Raw genomic sequence first — 19235 nt, forward strand, 5'->3', positions numbered from 1 at the left:
CGCAAAAATAACATTCCCAAACTTTTTTTCATTTGATTTTGTTTTTCACCAATTTGAACACTATTAAATAATAATTTATGAGGCTTATTTATTTAGAAAAAATGATGAAAATACGTAAAAAATATTCAGTGAAGATTAAAATATGATAAATACATTCTATACCGCCGATTTCTAAGAGAGAGAACTCTGTGTCTCATTCTATTTCCCCCTTTCAAAAAATTAATGGCGTCCGCGTTTGCGCGCGGCGTCGGGCACTCCTATCATGTGGTCTTGCCAATGTAAACAAAACAGACCAGATGTTCATACATCAATTCGTGATATAACAACAATTTAATGATCAAATACTTGAACATTATAATTTGAATTCTTTTTTTTTTCATTATTCATGTCTATAAATGTGATTTTCTTCATAAAATTACTATAAATTGAATACATGTCCCAATAGTCAATAACATTGATCATTTGAACAGACCACTGTTTCGCGCGCTTTTCTTATAGGAGTCGCCATTAATTTCTTAGCTCGAGATCAACCAATCGCGTGTAATACTATCTAGTAAACTGAACTAAAATATGATATAATCCTAAAATTTAGTATTTTTATATTTTATTATTAACTTGTTTAAATTATTACTTTTGTAATGATAGAACAATAATAGACGTTCTTTTCCCTGACACCGACAGTGCACCGCCATATTGGTAAAGAGTGTTTTAGAGGGAATTGAAACCAGAAATGTAATAACATGATTTTAAACGTGATAATAATTTAAAAAATTATAATAATAATTATGTCAAATTATCATTTAAACCACAAAATTTATTAATTTTAGCTTACAGAAACAAATAAAACAAACAATGTCGATAACTGTTTACAAATTTGACACATGCTGAAGTCTGTGCACCGCCATATTGATAGTGAACGTTTTAGCGTTTAGTTGAAATCGAAAATTTAATAACTTGATTTTGAATTCGATAATAATAATGAATATTTTTCGTTTTGAATGAAAACCGTCTGAGTTCTGACCTGACCGTGGTAGGAAATACAGTTGCGCAATCGCATTGATTGTTAGCAGTAATAGCTCTCCTTACCCTCTCGAAGATATCCAGGAAAACTGAAAATATGAAAGATTTCGGCTCGGTGGGCTTCGGGAATTTTCAGTTAGTCCACTATACGTTTAAGCGTATGAAAAGATTTTTTGCAGGTTTCAGGTAATGAGTAGTTCCGCCAGTGACGTATACTAATAAGGGATTTTCTCTTAACTCGATCACTGATTAATTATTTACAAACGCTTCATCGCTTTGTATATTCTAACGATTGTGAATTAAGATATTTTTTTTAAAAGATCGTTACTGCTATAAATAATTTAACGTCATATTAAATAGGCTAATGATCTCTTAAATTGTCCACAAACTTGTTTGTCTATTTACCTAGTATAATAAATTGGTTATTATAAAGAAAACTGTGGTTAAAACAACGATAAACAAAAATTTAATCCACAATAAAACTAATTACTCCAATGTAGACAACGAAAATAATTTATATCAAGTATTAATATAACCTTTCATATTTCTTTAATATCCGTATTATTTCGAAAGTTTGGCAACGTTGTATTAGATGCCATCTTTATAACGTACAGTTTATAGTATTACATTACAATAGCTATCAAAACTTTTTACAATAAATGTTTACCATTTGTAGCCCTATTATTATGAAAATTGATTATTTAGATCCTGTATCCGGTTGTGAAATTTTAATTTATGATAAGCGATTTGGTAAATACGAACTTCTTTTACTGTACATTATATAGACCTATTTATAGCTGTATCTAATCGTAAAATTAATCATTTTCGCTTTGCTGGAAGATTAAAACCACAAATATTACACAGTTAATTTATTAAGATGTATCACGTTTCATTATTTACGAAAATAATCATTTCGAAATATATTGGGATCGAAATCATAAAAAAGAAGATATTGATGTTGTAATGCCTCTGAATGTAGGTCACAAGGTAATTAATATTATATATCTCAACGCAACTGGGATACAAAGGTATCTCACATTTCGTGTGAATTTGTGAATTTAAAATGTTTCGCTAACACAACAAATAGGGTTTCTCTTAGATTTTTGTATAATAGCTTCTTCTACTTTACGAAAATAGATTCTATGCCGTGCTAGCTTATGGGTTATTGTCGTGTAATAAACTGCGCAGTCGTGGTGAAATCTGGCTTACACGAATGTTGTACTTTTGAAACATGAATTTCTTCGTTAAAATATCCATTAGGAATTCTGAAAGTACCGACCTGTATTAGATACTATCCTTTTTTCTTAAAATCTCATTTTTTTTAAATTTGTTGAACGAGGTGGTGTTTTATCTAAAAATATATTACAGAGAAGACTTACGTTAAATCTCATAGTCTCGTTTTACCTTTTAATAAGATTAAATTATATCCAGAGTGCATTTCTTGGTCACGCATTTCAAATAATCTGGATTGAAATATATATATATATATATATATATATATATATATATATATATATATATATATATATATATATATATATATATATATATATATTTCAAATGCATTTAAACAATATTTAGAAACTCAATGAATAAAATCATATTAACTTTTGGATCCATCATTTAATTCTATCGATACAACCACTAGTTATGCAACTTACTTTACTTTTTACTTCAAACTTGTCAAGTTATTTCAATTAATGTTTTATGGGTTACGCAACTAACACTACCGCAACGCGTATTGAATGTGGCAAGCACAGTTCCATCACTCAATAATTTTAGTTTTACGTATTAATAATGTTTTTATTCTTAAACAAATATTGAAGATTTTCCTAATTGGAATTAAGTAAACGGTAAATATATTTTACAATTTTTTACTAATTATAATTGGTTCGTTAAAATACTGTGTATATTAATTGGAGGAAAACAATTTTTTTTGTTATTATAATAAGAATATTTTATATTTAACGCACTATTGCCGGACTTGGTTTTGGCTTTTTGGCTTTTGGCTTTTCCCTTAGTGGAACAAGATCTTGTTGGTCTATTATACAGGTATGCGAAAAAATACAACGAAATATACTTTATGTGAGATAAACTCGTAAATGTTTTTCTAAATTTACACAAAATCTTTTCTACTAAAATCGAGTTTTAGAAAAACGTCTGTTAGAAAAAGAAGGAACAGTTTTTATTACGGTCAACCAAACAAAAGCTGTTATTTTTAATCTAATTCGATGCAATTCCCATCTCTATTTATTGCAGCTTGAAACAGTTATTTTACAGTTTTCTACGGTATGGGTGAATAGAATACTTGTTGAGCTTGCAGTCGGAAGATGGCGTCTTAAAGATTTGTAACTTAGAATGTTTCATTACATGAAATATATTGACTAGAATATGTTATTTACACAAAATAACAACTTTTAATGAATTGGGAAAACTTTTTGCGCTGAAATGACTTGAATCGTAAATATACATTTTCTGATATTATATTTTAGAATCGTATTCAAACAAAAATCTGATAAAAACCAGTAAGAAATAAAAGCAATTCAGTTTCTATTATAAAAAGGTGCTATTATGTTAGAAAACGACTTTCATTGGACGTTTTTTGACAATTTAATATGATACAAAAATGAGTTATTAGAAGTAATACATATTTTTGAACGCCCTCAGTAACATTTAATCGGATATTTTTGTAATTGCAACAACTCAAATTTATGATAATTAATAGGCAAACATTTTTGTGCATTTTGCACTTCACTGACTTAACGAGTAACTGAATCCAAAAAATATTTAATCTGGGTCTATTTATAAAACGATGACAATTTCAGACTCCAACTGCGTTTAATTTTGTATGCATGGGCCAACGCATCGACCGAATGACTTTCATAGAATGTGAAGGTAATTTTTATCCACAGTATTCGGAAAGTAACATATCTGCGTATTATTTTCTGGTACAATCTTATATCTACCCATACAATATGACAATTATCGAATATTTATTATAATATCCATTGATATTTGTATTGATTTTTACACTGTCATCCATTTTAATAATGAATTAATTCCTTATCGTATGATGATGTTTTTTTTTCACGATTTTCTTTGAACTCTAAAATGTTATGTATAATCATTAGAATCATGCATAAACGACGTGAGTTTTCGTTCACGTGTTGTGGATTTGTTGTCCATAACCTCACAATCTTATCTTCTTTATTCATGTTATACGTTTGCAAGGGTCAAGGCAAAATTTATTGAAACAGAAACTTCCCAATTATTTGCAGTTTCCGAAAGATTTATAAATTTTTTTGTTTCCACAATCGCCCTGTACGTATATAAAAATAAAATATTCTTCTTTTTTAACAATAATTACCTTAATTCTATAATCTAACCTATAAAAAACAATGTCAACGTTAATACAATAAATTGTGAAACTATTTGTAAAAAAGTTGATGTAAATTACTTTCAGTTAAAACAATTATTGATTTTTATCTTAATTCTTCCAATAATTGCTGAAATTTTAAGGCCAATATTTTTTGTTTTTTTTACTACAGAAATTTTACATAGAGGTCAAACGAGTACTTGACCTTGAAAGCTTTTAAAACCAGAATAGGTATCAATGTATTGTAATAATAGGCCAACATTTAAGTGTAGAAAGATTATATTATATAATATAACTAACTTTGTTGCAACCAACAAGTTACACTATTTGTGAGTAACATCCATAATAAGAAGTATATAGTTTAATATGAAAAGAGGCCGAATTAGCTAATAATATATAAAAGAAGACGAGTTATAAAGTCTGGTTTGATCTCTTAATTATATTTATTTAGTTATGTCTACAAATTTGAATAATAATCATAAAATTGCATACCCATGTAATTAACCGATAATGATATTTTTATTTATCGTCAGCTAGAAAAAAATTTTATCTTTAAATAATTATACCAACTATTTAAAGAAGCATTCAATTCATTGACATAGAACTATAAAAAGTCATCATACTTTAGCAGGTGGCGAACCAGGCCCTTATTGGTCAGAGAAGGAAGCTCATACGGTTGGCTTCCAGACAGGGGTGAATTAAGTATATCTTATAGTGATTTAATTATTAAAAAAAGTTTATTATTATGATAAATATTATGATTACTTATATAAATAATGAATAAAGTAGAGAAATAATCTTCTTGTTTTTTTATACATAATATGACACTATTTTATATCTGTACCGAGGTTTTTATTATACTTTGATTGTTTTTAAAGTAAATTCTCACTTTCTTGACTATTTTGAGAGATAATAGTCCAATAAATGTGACAGAATTATGCCTCTGTATATTCAAGATAACATTTTCAGAGTCTAATCTAATTTTTTCCTTTTTTTGGTCAACCACTGTTTTTTTTTTTAATTTGAATAAGTAACATAAAATCACTAAGTTTACATCAGTATTATTCAAATTATATAATAGTTATTTTTTTAGTTATTAATTTTTTGAAACTATTTTGCTTGCACCATCCACCCTGGACTAAAAATTTTGTATATAGAAACCAAATTAACTTTATTCAATATGATCCTGAATCCATCTCTGCTTAGAGTTATGCAACGACCTATAGCAATAAAAATTTTACAAAATTTGTACCTCTAGTACCGAGAGAACCAAAAAAACTAAAAGGGCATTAGATATATTTTGAAATATCAGGTAAATTATTTTGGGAATAGAGTATACAGTGTGGAGCAGCCAAATGGGATATACGTATCAATACTTTTGACATATGACGTATCCCCCACCAACAAAAAAAGAGTCTTATTGTTAGATAAGGAGAGCGTGATGTTCTTTGTGGGTTTTTTGGATCAAGATATAAGAAATCATTTGATTTATTTTCATTCAAGTTGCCAGGAATGAAAAAAGGACCTAAGATATGAATTTTAACAATTCTTCTTTCCATAGCGACTATTATGACGATTTTAGACAACCGTGTAGTGAATAATAATAATAATGATGATAATATCATCAGAAAACAAATCTTCTAATTAAATCATATAGTTATTTATTGGCCACTGTCAGATGACACAACCTGTATATATTTTTTTAAAGAAATGTGCATTATAAATATAAATCAACGTGGCCAAGCGTTTTTTTCAACATGCTCTTTTTTATTCATTTACTAATTCATTCTACACTGTAGAAATGTCGTTTTAGGAAATATTAACGAAATTTATGGGTTTTTAATAACAATGGTTTATCACTTTTTATCTTAAAGAAACTGGAAACAATCCATATTGCTAAAAATTACATAATCTTTATCTAAAATCAAACAAAAATATATTTATGGCAACCATAAAGTTCATAATTTGCTACGTAAAATGTTTACTAACAATTATCACGTTCCTAAATCGTGATAGAAGTGCATCCGACCAATCACAACGAGGATCCGAGGCCCTGCGTTGAAGCCCCGGACACGTTCAACTTTGTTACAAATACAACCGTCTGGCTGGAACGGAACCTGAAAGCCAATTTATTTCATTGTGGTCGCTAGAGGTGAACAGACGTTTAGTACAATTTCGTGATTTTTTCCAAATAATTTCCTCAAAGTTTTATATTTAGTGATACCTTATTACACATTATCAAGTGGTGAGTTAGATTTTATTTTTAATAATTAATATAATTTCCAAAATAAGGTTATTATCATTATAGGAGAAAAAGTTTCTTTTTTATTTAGTTTTAATTATCTAAACTTCAATGAATAATTTATTTTCTGAAAAGCTTCCTCGTAATGTACGTATATAAATCTAAATATAGAATCTAGCGGTATCTGTGATCGAAGTATCTAGAAATATGTGGCCTTAAGTTGGTATCATTGTAGGTTGCGGAAGTTGACGATCGATAATTTATAGGCGGTGAAACAGGTTTCTTTTTTATGAAGGAGATAATTCAGCCTTATAAATTTATGTGAAAGTTTCTATTCTAGCTATTTATAGATGCTAATAATTGATTCGAGAAAGCTCACATACAATGATTCTAATTATTTTTAATTTAAAACAAATTGTTCGAGGTAGTGAATCATACTGATTATATGAGTCAATATTTGATTAGAGAAATTATGCACAGCATCAATTTAGATTTACTATATTAGTAAAGTCAATATATAGAAGGTGTCTCATAAATAATTTTCACATTGTTTATTAAATATTTATATATAAAATTAAGCCAATAATATTCGAACATCTCTTTGGATTTAAATTTTTTAACCATCCTCGTATTTTATTCATTTCATTTTTTTTACATTGGAGAGTATTCACTTAATAATGAAATTTGTAATTACTTTTTGCTGTTTGATTTCTTTTATTTATATGTACATTTTTTCTAATTAATATAATCCAGTCAAAATAGTCACAAATTCTAATTCTTCAATAATTTTATCCAAGATCAAACGTACGAAATTTATAAACGCGATATCTTACGAATGGTGAATGACCTACAACTTTTCTGATCTGCCTGACCTTTAAGAAAAATGGAAAATAGGATTCTTGACATTTAGTTTATAATTGTGTATTAAAAGTCTCCATCAATTTTCGGTCAATCACTTTTAACGTATAAAATGCGTATTGAAATTTCCTTGTGTTATCGGAAAATGCTAATTATTTTCAGAAAATGATGTCCCAAAGTATGCAAGAAGAAGCTAAACTCGATGCCATGCAACGCCATTGGCAATCACTTCGTCGCGGAACCCCTTCTTCAAATATATTATTTGAAGATGTTATTCAGACTGATAATATATTAGCTTTACCGATTCAAGTAAGTATTGTTATATTTTTTTTCATTAATAAAATATGATTTCCCCAATTTTCTACATAAAAAAATCGATTGATCATCAATATTTTATTATTATATTCGCCTCTGTAAAATTTAAATCATACCCTGTATCTATACAACGGCCATATTGGAGTTGAAGTTGAATCATTTTTAACGAATTGACGTTATTAGTTATTTTTATAGCCAACAAAGTAATAAATAAAAAAGTAAATTTGAATAACAATAGACAGGGAAATTATGTTTAGAAAGTTGGTTACACTTCATGCTGTCAAATTTTCAACTAAATACACGTTATTGCTTACATTTATTTATTATTATAAATTCCTTTCATTGAATCCGTTTTATTTAGTGCTTTTGAACACATTTTTTTAATTTTTAAAAAACAGCAACTTTTATATCTATTATATATTGATAAATAAACTTCTATGTGGATTAATGGTTTAGTTATAGATAAATTACTAATCATTTGTACGGCAGGTTTATCTGTATAAATATATTTGCTAACGTAGTAAATTTAGTAATAGTCAGTAGACAGTTATTTATAACTGTGTTTAACAATTTTTTTGTTTAAATATTTTACTCACGATGTTTTCATGGATGTTAAACGGCGAGACATTTCTACAGTTGGCGCCGATTTCCATATCTGCGCGTTAATAATGCGCGGTGGTAACCCAGTGGCGTATACGTATTATATTTCACACTGTTTATCAAGTTTTTTCCATTTCAGAATTCTCATGTTGAAAATCAGATTGGGGCTTGCGCGACAATTCTGAAAAGTTTAAGCTGTGATTTGGATAGTGATTCGGAATTTATCGATATTCATGTGAGTGTTTATTTTTTACTTGACATTTAATAAAAACGTTCCGTGATTTTAACATATATTCCATTAAATCACCCTGTAATTAATTTTTGGTTTTTAAAAATGTGACTATGTAAATTTCTGATGGTTTCTAATTACGCAAAATTAGTTTATGGTTTATTTTAAAATAATTTTTTAACATTTTTCCTCAAATTTAGATTCAACTCTTGTGTTGTTTAAAAATGTATTTGAAATGTCGTATTATGTCATATATTGTTAAAAATTTATCAATGATTTTGAAAATAATATATAATTTGATCACAAATGATTTTTCTATCCATTTTTATCAAATTTAGCACAGATTAAGGTCCCAGATTATTGATAAATGTGTTTTTATAGTTGTTAGGTCACATTTCGTTGTTAATTCTTCTTTGACTTTAAAAGTAATATAAAATTTGTTTGAAATTGTGCTTTTATCGAATTTCCCTCGTATTTTTCATGAATTTAGGTTTGCAACTTAACTAAGAATACATTTTTATAGTGATTAACGTCGTCTTTTGTGGTAAATTCTTCTTTGACTTTAAAAATACTATAAAATTTGTTCGAAAATGTTTTTTTATTGAATTCCATTGTATTTATCACCGATTAAGGCCCCAGATTTTATTGAAAACATTTTTCATGATCATTATGTTGTATTTTGTATTTAATTCTTCTTTGACTTTGAAAATACTATAAAATTTGATCGAAATTCGATAAAAACGTTATCGAATTACCCTCGTATTTTCCACGAATTTACTTTATAATCATAATTTAATTCCAGCCTTTTCTTCTTATTTTGTTTATTAATTCTTCGCGGTCTGTCTCAAGTAATCAGCAAATTTCAATGTTATACAATGGAGTGTTTCACACTGAGTGATATTTGGATAAGAATTTTATATTATTTTGATTCTAATCTATATAAATTCTTATTTAATAAGGACTTTCAGATCTTTTCTCTATCAAACTTAATTTATTAAATAGAGACTCCGATTGATAAAATCTTGTAAACTCTTCTTTGACTTCAAAAATACTATAAAATTTGATCGAAAATGTGGGTTTTCCGAATTTCCCTCGTATTTTCCACGAAATTAGGGATGAAACTTGACTAGAAATACATTTTCTTTGGTTTTGAACGAATTTATTCGTTTTAGTGACAAATTAAGGTCCCAAACTGTCTAGAAATACGTTTTTATAGATTTTCATCTCAAATTCCTCTTTGACTTCAAAAATACTATAAAATTTGATCGAAAATATGGTTTTTATCGTATATTTCACAAATTTTGATCCAGGATCTCTCGAATATAATTTTATAGTCATAGTGTGTCACATTTTGTCGTAAATTCCTCTTTGACTTTAAAAATACTATAAAATTAAATCGAGAATGTATTTTTGATCGCATTTATTCGTTTTTCTCGCAGATTAAAGCCCTTAACTGTTTAGAAATACGTTTTTATAGACATTATGTCATATTTCGTTGCTAACTCCTCCTTGACATTAAAAATACTATAAAATTTGATCGAAAATATGATTTTTATCGATTCTTTCATATCTAGCACAGATCAAGGTCTCAGATTATCAGAAAATAAGTTTTTGTGATCATAGTATGTCACATCATTTTGCAAAATCTTCGACTTTGAAAATACTTTAAAAAACTTTTTGAAAAAGTTCTTTCCATCGATTTTTTAAAATTTTTATGACAGATTATGATCTCAAATATCAGGTTATTTGATTCTCTTTGAATTCAACCGAATATTTAAATAGTAAATATCCAACAATCGTAAAAGTGTTTTTTTATTTATTTTTAAATATTTTCAGGACTGTAACGTTACCCCCAAGTCCCCGTTCCAAATCCCCGAAACCGAGGAACCAATAAAAGGTCCTTTAAAACTAGACGCCTCCTCTTTAGGAGACATACCGGGGCAATACACAATCTGTGCCCTGGAACCCCATCAACTACCAGTCGTCGGGGTATATATCGACCCTCGAGTGGTACCCGGTTTCAAATACCTTGTCAGACCCCTACCCGAAGTCGGTAAACCATCCACGATGAACAAATGCCTTTTCAACGGCAAAGCTTTGACATTAACGTCGATCGGTAGGGGATACGCCAGACGATTCACTTTCGAATCCGATAAATTCATCGGCAACGACAACTATTTCTGGAGCGATAACCGACCGGAAGGTTACGCCTTCGAATTGGAGCTACTCTCCGAAGGCGACAAATTCACTTTCTTCAACCCCAACGGAGAACCCGAAGGCACCGTCGAAGTACTTTCGATCGAGGTGAGAACCTTATATTACTTAAAACTTATTGCGTTTATTTTTTCGATACTCCCCTAATTATATTCCCAAGCGAAAAGAAGAAGAAGACCGGCGGCTCTCCTAAACGTTAAACCATATCACCAAGGGCAAGTTGGTGGGCTTCGTAAGTCTTTTTTAAAGAAAAAATAATTTAATTAAATCGGTTTCGTTTATTCATGGCGCTCATTCTTTCAGGGTCCCCAAACCGAAATTTTTAGCTCGTTTAAAAACGGCCTCGTAGATAAGAGGGCGACCGTTACTTTTACCGGTAAAGTCGAATATTACGAAACCGGCGTTGCCAAACCGGTGCTCCTTTCCGGGACGATTCTGTCTCGAAAATTGAAAAACAAACCGCGCGCCGAGATACTTAAAATCAGTCGCGTGAATATCAGAAGACACAGATATTATTTGTTACCCGGTATACAAAAAATCCATAGGAGATTCACCGTTAGAGGGGACAGTATCAACGATGTTCCCACCAAGTACACCATGACCGGTTTGGAGTCGTACGAGATCCCGGTTGTTGGTAAGCGGATAGTTACGAGGGGGTGTCGTTTTTTAATTCGATTTGTTTCAGGTACTTACGTCGATCCTCGTATAATACCGGGGTTTTTCTATAAAGTGAGACCGAACGATAGGAGGAATCACCTTTTCGGAGGTAGAGCTTTGAGGTTGTTGAGCATAGGGATGGGGTACGCTAAGAGGCTCACTTTCCAGCCGGATTCTCTCGTCGAACCTGATAATTATTTGTGGTCAGATAGTCATCCGGACGGTTTGGGTCTGGAACCCAGGGCGGTGCATAAAGGGATGAAATTCGTTTTGGAATCCGGCGATGTGGTGCTTGGGGAAGCGACAGTTTTTAGGGATGATTTGCCTCAAGTCGAAGAACATATGGAGAGGGTGAGTGAATTTTTTTGTTTTCTATTTTTGTCACTTGAATATTTGTTTTTATGTATTTGGAATTGTTTTGATTTTGTTGAAAATTATTTTATTTATTATAAAATTCTATTGAACATTTTGGTTTTGAGCGAATTTATTCGTTTTTGACACAAATTAAGGTCCCAAACTGTCTAGAAATACGTTTTATAGATATTTCGTTGCAAATTCCTCCTTGACTTTAAAAATACTGTAAAATTTGATTGAAAATGTGGTTTTTCTCGAATTTCCCTCGTATCTTCCACGAATTCAGGAGCGTAGCTAAAGTAGAAATACATTTTTTTTTATTTTTATCGTATTTTTCACAAATTTAGGATCCTGGATTTCTAGATAATTTTATGGTCATAGTATGTCATATCTTGTTGAAAATTTTGTCTTTTACTTCAGAAATACTATAAAATTTAATTTTAGGAATTTTTTCTATCGATTTTTATCATATTTATTACATATTAAGGTCTCAAAATATCTAGAAACATATTTTTATGGTTACAGTAAGTTATAACATGTTGAATATTCTTCTTTGACTTTAAAAATACTATAAAATTTTATCGAAAATATGTTTTTGATCGAATTTATTCGTTTTCGTCGCAGATTGAATTCCTTAACTGTTTAGAAATACGTTTTTATAGTCATTATCTCATATCTTGTTGCTAACTCCTCTCTGACATTAAAAATACTATAAAATTTGATCGAAAATGTGATTTTTATCGAATTTCCATCGTATTTTCCACTAATTCAGGCGTGCAACTTAACTAGAAATACATTTTTATAGTGATTACGTCGTATTTTGTCATAAATTCTTTTTTTACTTTAAAAATACTATAAAATTTCTACGAGAATGTTTTTTTTATCGATTTCCATTGTATTTATGACAGATTAAGGCCCCAGATTATATTGAAAAACATTTTTCATTTAATTCTTCTTTGACTTTAAAAATACTATAAAATTTGTTCAAAAATGTAGTTTGTATCGAATTTCCCTCGTATTTTCCATGAATTTACTTTATCCATATCATCTATATCATCCAGCCTCTTCTTTCTTATTTTTTATTAATTTTTGGCGTTCTGTTTCAAGTAATCAGCAAATTTCAATGTCATACAATGGAATGTTTCGCACTGTTGCCAGACTGAGTGATATTTGGATACGAATTTTATATTATTTTGATTCTAATGTATAAAAATTCTGATTTAATAAGAACTTTTAGGTGTTTGTATTTAAATTAAATGTCATCTTTTCATACATTTTTTCAATTGAATTTAAAAATACTATACTTCATAACTTTTTTTCTTCATAAATTTTTTTCTTTGACTTTAAAAATACTATAAAATTTGAAAATAATAATTTTTTCATAAATTTTTTTGATTTTAACCACATTTTCACTAATATATTGATAAAAATACCTCAAAATGTTTTCTCACAAATACTTTCGTTGACTTTAGAAATACTACAAATTTTTTTAACGTTTTTTTCATTTTCGATACAAATGTTTCAACCACTTCTCTTTTCAATCCATTAAAGATAAAGACTCCTAACGGCGAAGCTGTCCAAAAATACATTTTCATCGACGTGTTATGTCACATCCGTTTAGCCAGAACCGGCGGCGCCTCAACCGAAAACGAAGAACATCTGATGAGGGTGACGGGATTAGCTGTCGTTCGAAAAGAACCGAAAGCTTCCGAAGCGAACGTTATAAGAATAGAAAATATCGGTTTCGATTCGCAATTACTCATTTTATTCGCTAGAACGTACCCCGATCTCACTCTAGTTCCAAAAATTTATTGAATGCAATAAGTCGCTCCCGACCTGGCAACTATGTTTTATATTAAAATTTATTTTGCGCGTGCGTCTCGATGAAGATAAATTTGTTTTTATTTCATGATAGGAAATTTGATGATATACTGTAATGGTTGTTATAAATTAATTGTGACTTTACTTGTATATATATATTTGTTATATTTTTTTTAATAATAAAATATTTAAAACGTATTTTTATAGTGTTTTATTTACATTTGGGGAAAAAATATTCCTTTCAGTTCCGTTTCACATATCCTCCGAACTTCCTCTAAAAAAGAAATTGAATTATAAATCGAAATTTACAAAAAGCAAAAAAAATTCAATTAAAATTGATACCCTTGAAAAATAATAACATTGTAGTATTTTTTATAAACATGGCAACGTAATATTACCCGACGAACTAGTGTGAAGTTAGCTACTTTGTGCAGGTCAGGATCAGAGTTGAAGTTAATTAGAAATAAAACATTTTATTTTCCTGCGCGTTTGAATTAAAAATGATACATAAGTTCGAAAATATTCCATATTCCATACCTTTTTGAAAAAATGGATTTTTTTTCTTTGAAATCTACATTATACAATAAAAAATTGATCAAAAACCAGTTTTTTAAAAAATAACATTGTAGTAATACATGGCAACGTTGTAATGTTACTCGACGCACTAGCGTGAAGTTAGCTACTTTATGCAGGTCAGGATCCAAGTTGGAAACATCAAAGTTAATAAGAAATAATATATTTTATTCATTTTCCTGCGCATTTAAAATAAACGAGACCTAACTTGAAAAATGAAAATTCCGATACTTTTTTGGTCGATAAAAAATTCAAAAACCACAAAATTCCCAATATATTGAAAAAAACATGAATGAACATTTGAATTTCTCCATAGTTTATTGAAAATATCTGGATTTCTATTACAAATAAGTCAAAAGTGATTAGGAACAATTTTTTAGAAAATTTCATTCACTATATTTTTGAATAAAAAAAAAATTATATCTTCATATTTTTGATATATTTTCCAAACTTCATTTCATTCTTCCATATTTATAATAAACGAAAATTTAATCAAAACCGTTTCTTTTTTAAAAAGTTAATATTTTAGTAAATTTTGTAAATATGGCAACGTTGTAAACTTACACGACGAACTAGTGTGAAGTTAGCTACCTTGTGCAGGTCAGGATCCGAACTGAAACCGTTAACTTGGATACGAAATATGGAATTTTCGGGTTTGATATATGTAATATGAAAAATCATTAATTTAAGATAAGTGAAAGAATAAATATTATAAGACATACAATGCAATCAAAATAAAGGTAGAAAATTCATAATCTAACAGAACAAAACTTCACGATTCATGTTTATGATCCATATAACTTGAAATTGACAACGTTGCACTCTCTTCCAACTGATTCATATTACGTCAAGTTTAAAGTTTTCTTAGACAACGCAATCGCAAACAACTGATGGTTGCGACGATGCCGTGTTCATTGTGCGATTTTACAAGTTTAAAATATATGTTTAGCATGTTTACCAACAAATTGAAAGAAGAAATCACACCTTCAAGATTATTTGTCATATTTTATAAAATATAATAATGAAAAGTAGTCAAAAAAGTTGGGAAATTCACATTTATCGATAGTTCATTGCAAATATTTCGATTTCTATTGCGAATACGTTAAAAATGATTAAGGGCAATCCTATAGGAAATTTTATTTTCTACAGTTTACTTAAAAGAAATTTTTTCATATCTTCCCATATATTATTATTTAACTCCCCAATTAATTTTTAACCACGAGCTTGTCAAAATTATATTAAAATAAGATCAAAAAAATTAAATTTGCCTTTTCGTCGCTAAAAAAAGGTGAAAAATTCACATTTTTCGATTTGGATTTTGTATTTTCTAATCTCAAAAAAAAAAACTTCACGATTCACGTTTACGACCAATATGAGTTAAATTGGATCGTTGCCCTCGCTTTCAATTGGTTTCGTGACCGTGGCTGTTTAAAATCTGTCTTTTATTTCGCTTCTCGCGCCATCTCAACCTATTGGTTGCGACGTTGCCTTGTTTATTTTGCGATTTTAAAAATTCAATAAATTGAATCGTAATTTTGTACTTACCACTGATATCAATCAAACTTGCATTCTTCTGTTGTAACGCTATATAAAACTCCCTATTATTCGACACCTTCATAACCACCCAATAATCGTTCATAGTTTTAACAATAGTTTCTCCAGATTGCCCCAAAGATGGCGCATTTGCTTTCATTTCCACAGCAATCTTCATAGATTCTTTTGGACAAGCGATATTCCCACTCTGTTTATTATCCAAATGAACCGTACTTTTATAAGCCAGATTAAGTTTATTGAAATAAATAAATCTTGGAGAGGAATCCGAACAACCAGAAGGAGTTACAACTTGTTTCGAACAATATTCCGCTATATCTGACACTATAGAAATCAATTTCGAATTCAAAAATTCGTCTAGCACTTTAAACAAATCTAACGTCAATTCAATATCTCCTAAAAATTAAAAAAACAACAAAAAAACAGGAATTTCGTTGAAAAAAAAATATTTTACCTTTAATAAAAAGACATATAGTAGCACTTAGTACCCTATAAACGACTAGGTGATAACCTCTAGCTTCCCCACTAGCGAATAAATAAACTTTTGGTACTTTCCCAATAGTTTTTGCTAATTTAAGATTCGAAGGGCCAGTTATGAATCGACCGTGACGTAAAGCCGCGAAAGGAGAAGGGGAATTACGAGGAATCGAACCTCCTTGGAGTTCGGTTTCGATATTAGCGGGAAGAAGATTGTTTATTAAATATTGGTAAACTATTTGCATGTCGGTGGGTTCGACACCGCTCCTGAAATTTAATTATCGTACAAAAAAATTTCACAAATATACGTTACTTACCATATTAAATGATCGTTAAATAGAAACGAAGTATATTTTATAATCCCGTAATTACTTTCTAAACAATTAATGAAACATTGTACTTTCAGAAACGTCTGTTTATCTAATGGTAGATATTGAATACCGGATAATATGTTTAATATATCCGCATTAGCAAGTTTCATATTTTGTATATACTAAAAATAAACTGAATCTATTATTAAAGTCAGAAATCAACTGAAAAAATCGTGTAATATTAATTTCCTATTATCTTTGATATAAAATTAATCTTGGCAACATTGTTATGTTTTATAGCTATTGTATAGACCATTCTAGATCACGTGACTTTGACAAATCGGTTTCTTATCGTAAATATCTTGGGATTCAATTATTGTGATTTTTGTGTTTTTCATTCGTTAATCGCCATTATTTCTAGAAAATTTAAGCTGTGATTTTAAGTGCATTACCACGAGATATCAGATGAAAACCGTTCTAAAGACAATTATTGAAGTATTTGATTAGATTAGGTTAGGTTGTGATGATTTGTTTTGATTATAGGTCTTTTCGTAGAAAATCAGTTTAAATAACGAAAGTAGGTTGAAACTTGAAATTTAATATTAAAACTAATTTTCTATGAAAAGAGACCTAAAATCAGGACGAAATATGAAATCTTCATAGTTAAATAGATAATATACACGAATTTGAATGGGGTTGTCGGCCATTCAGCAAAGATGGCCGAAGAACTGTCAATAACGTCATTCTGAAATGGTGCATTATTCACGATGGTGGTAACAACTTTAACAGAATATTTTAATAGCTTTGTTAGCGACAAATTTAATCGAATTTAAATTAGTTTTGAAATAACAATGATTGATTATGAGGATGTAAAGGATTTTAAGGGCGCGTGAAAATTTACTTCTTATCAATATGAATTAACCAACCAAAATTTCTTGATTGAAAGTGAAAAGTTACGTGTTTTTAGGTTATGTTACTGATGCTATTATTTATTAAAATTGTTTATACTTTCAATTTGTTCTTTATATCTAATTTTATATAAATCGAGTATTCTCTCAAGAAATTGAATAAACTAATGAATTCAAACACTTTCTCGTGTTTTATGCTCATTTAACTATTTTTGTAGTTTTTTAACTTTTTTAAAAAACAAATATTTAACACGTTGACTGCCATATACTTAAAAAAATGATTTAAAACAATTCATCCTCGTGTCTCAAAAAAATGAAAAGTAAATGTATCAAAAGTGTTTATTTCACATTTTCTATTGCCCATTTAAAAATGGCCGACGTGAGGTAAACCAAACACTTTTGCCGGAAGTTTCTGTTTGCGAAGTTTGTTAATATTCTTGAAGGCAAAAGTGGAAGTTATTTTCCAAAAAAGGTTTTTAAAACTTTTTAAATTACTTGAACTACCAGAAAAAAATCTAAAAAGCTAATACCATATACAAGAAAGTTGATTGTTTACCCCACGGCCGTCATTTTGACATAGATCAGATGTTTTCTTATATTACTTAATTGATGCTTGTTTATGTCAAAGCTGCATTGTCATATAGGTAAGAGTTTAATTATAAGAAAAGAAGAAAAACTTATATATTATATAAGTAAAAGGCCAGTTGAAGAAGAATAACCTACATAACCTCAATAATTTACATTTGTCACTTTATTCTTTACAATAATTAACAACTTTTGCTAAATATACGTTAAATAATGGAAGAATGTACTTACGGCTCTGTAAAATAATTCTAAAGTTTTTTTTAAATTCCCTATATCTTTAACACTTTCGAAAGTATTCCAAAATAATCTGTACATAAGATAAGCTTGTTTTAAAATAGATTCATAGACGTTATCTTCGATATCATCCTGTAGATCTTCGGTATCATTTGAACCTTCTTTTGTGGCATAATTTATTTGTAAAGTCTGAAATACATTGAAATACTCAAATATTAAAAAAGATATTTACAAAATTATATTACCATAACCATCCAATAATTCTTTTCTGGTTGATAATACAAATGTCGTGTTCTATTCGTATGTAAAGAACTAACTGGAGAAGATGGTTTGAAGGTTCTGTAATAAAAAAAATTAATTATCCTTTACTATTATTTTATTTTTGAATACATACTCTGTAAATTGTATGATTCCTTCAACCAGACCAACATTTTTAATCTGGATATCCGTATTTTCTGTTATGGGGTAATAATAAAGAATTTTTTTCAATTCCTGAAAGGATTATTATCGAAATAAATAACTAAATTAAGAGTTTTATTCTTACCTCTCCTTCTTTAGTCCCTAATGTAGAATTGAATATAAAGAAATTTTTTAACCCAGCAATTATTTGAGTCACCATTTTAACTAATATTAAAGAAAATAACTAATAGTTTAATAAATATATTCACTCGATTCTAGCACTTCTGAATTTTGAGGTTATATTTACTATTTTGACAGTAGGTGTGTACCAGTATTGATTCTGCTTACAGATTTACTACCAGCTAGACTGTTACCTTAAATGACGAGGTAGAGAGATAATTTGCACAGGGCCGGTATTAGGAAAATTTGATGTTAGCTTTTTTTTAATTAATAAACATTTCGTGGATAGGAAAAAATGGTAATTAAACAAAATAATATATTTAAGCGTTTC

General features: G+C 29.0%; 2 protein-coding genes across 2 annotated transcripts; one reads left to right on the forward strand and one right to left on the reverse strand.

The window, feature by feature from the left end:
- The first annotated feature begins 6461 nt into the window (after nt 1–6461).
- LOC130890683 (uncharacterized) lies at nt 6462–13882 on the forward strand. The gene is made up of 7 exons (XM_057794901.1): nt 6462–6641; nt 7659–7805; nt 8551–8646; nt 10477–10944; nt 11158–11488; nt 11540–11862; nt 13417–13882. Exons 2-7 carry the CDS (start codon nt 7662–7664, stop codon nt 13678–13680), a joined length of 1626 nt encoding a protein of 541 aa, XP_057650884.1. The 5' UTR covers nt 6462–6641; nt 7659–7661; the 3' UTR covers nt 13681–13882.
- LOC130890684 (vacuolar fusion protein CCZ1 homolog) lies at nt 13821–19062 on the reverse strand. Its single transcript, XM_057794902.1, has 8 exons — nt 18870–19062; nt 18720–18817; nt 18571–18664; nt 18323–18514; nt 16605–16780; nt 16265–16554; nt 15805–16206; nt 13821–13960 (listed from the first exon to the last, which is right to left on the reverse strand). The coding sequence occupies exons 1-8, from the start codon at nt 18942–18944 to the stop codon at nt 13902–13904; spliced, it is 1386 nt and encodes a 461-aa protein (XP_057650885.1). The 5' UTR covers nt 18945–19062; the 3' UTR covers nt 13821–13901.
- Nucleotides 19063–19235: the final 173 nt, after the last annotated feature.

This window comes from Diorhabda carinulata, chromosome 2 (assembly GCF_026250575.1).
Source record: "Diorhabda carinulata isolate Delta chromosome 2, icDioCari1.1, whole genome shotgun sequence".
NCBI classification, from domain to species: Eukaryota; Metazoa; Arthropoda; class Insecta; order Coleoptera; family Chrysomelidae; genus Diorhabda; species Diorhabda carinulata.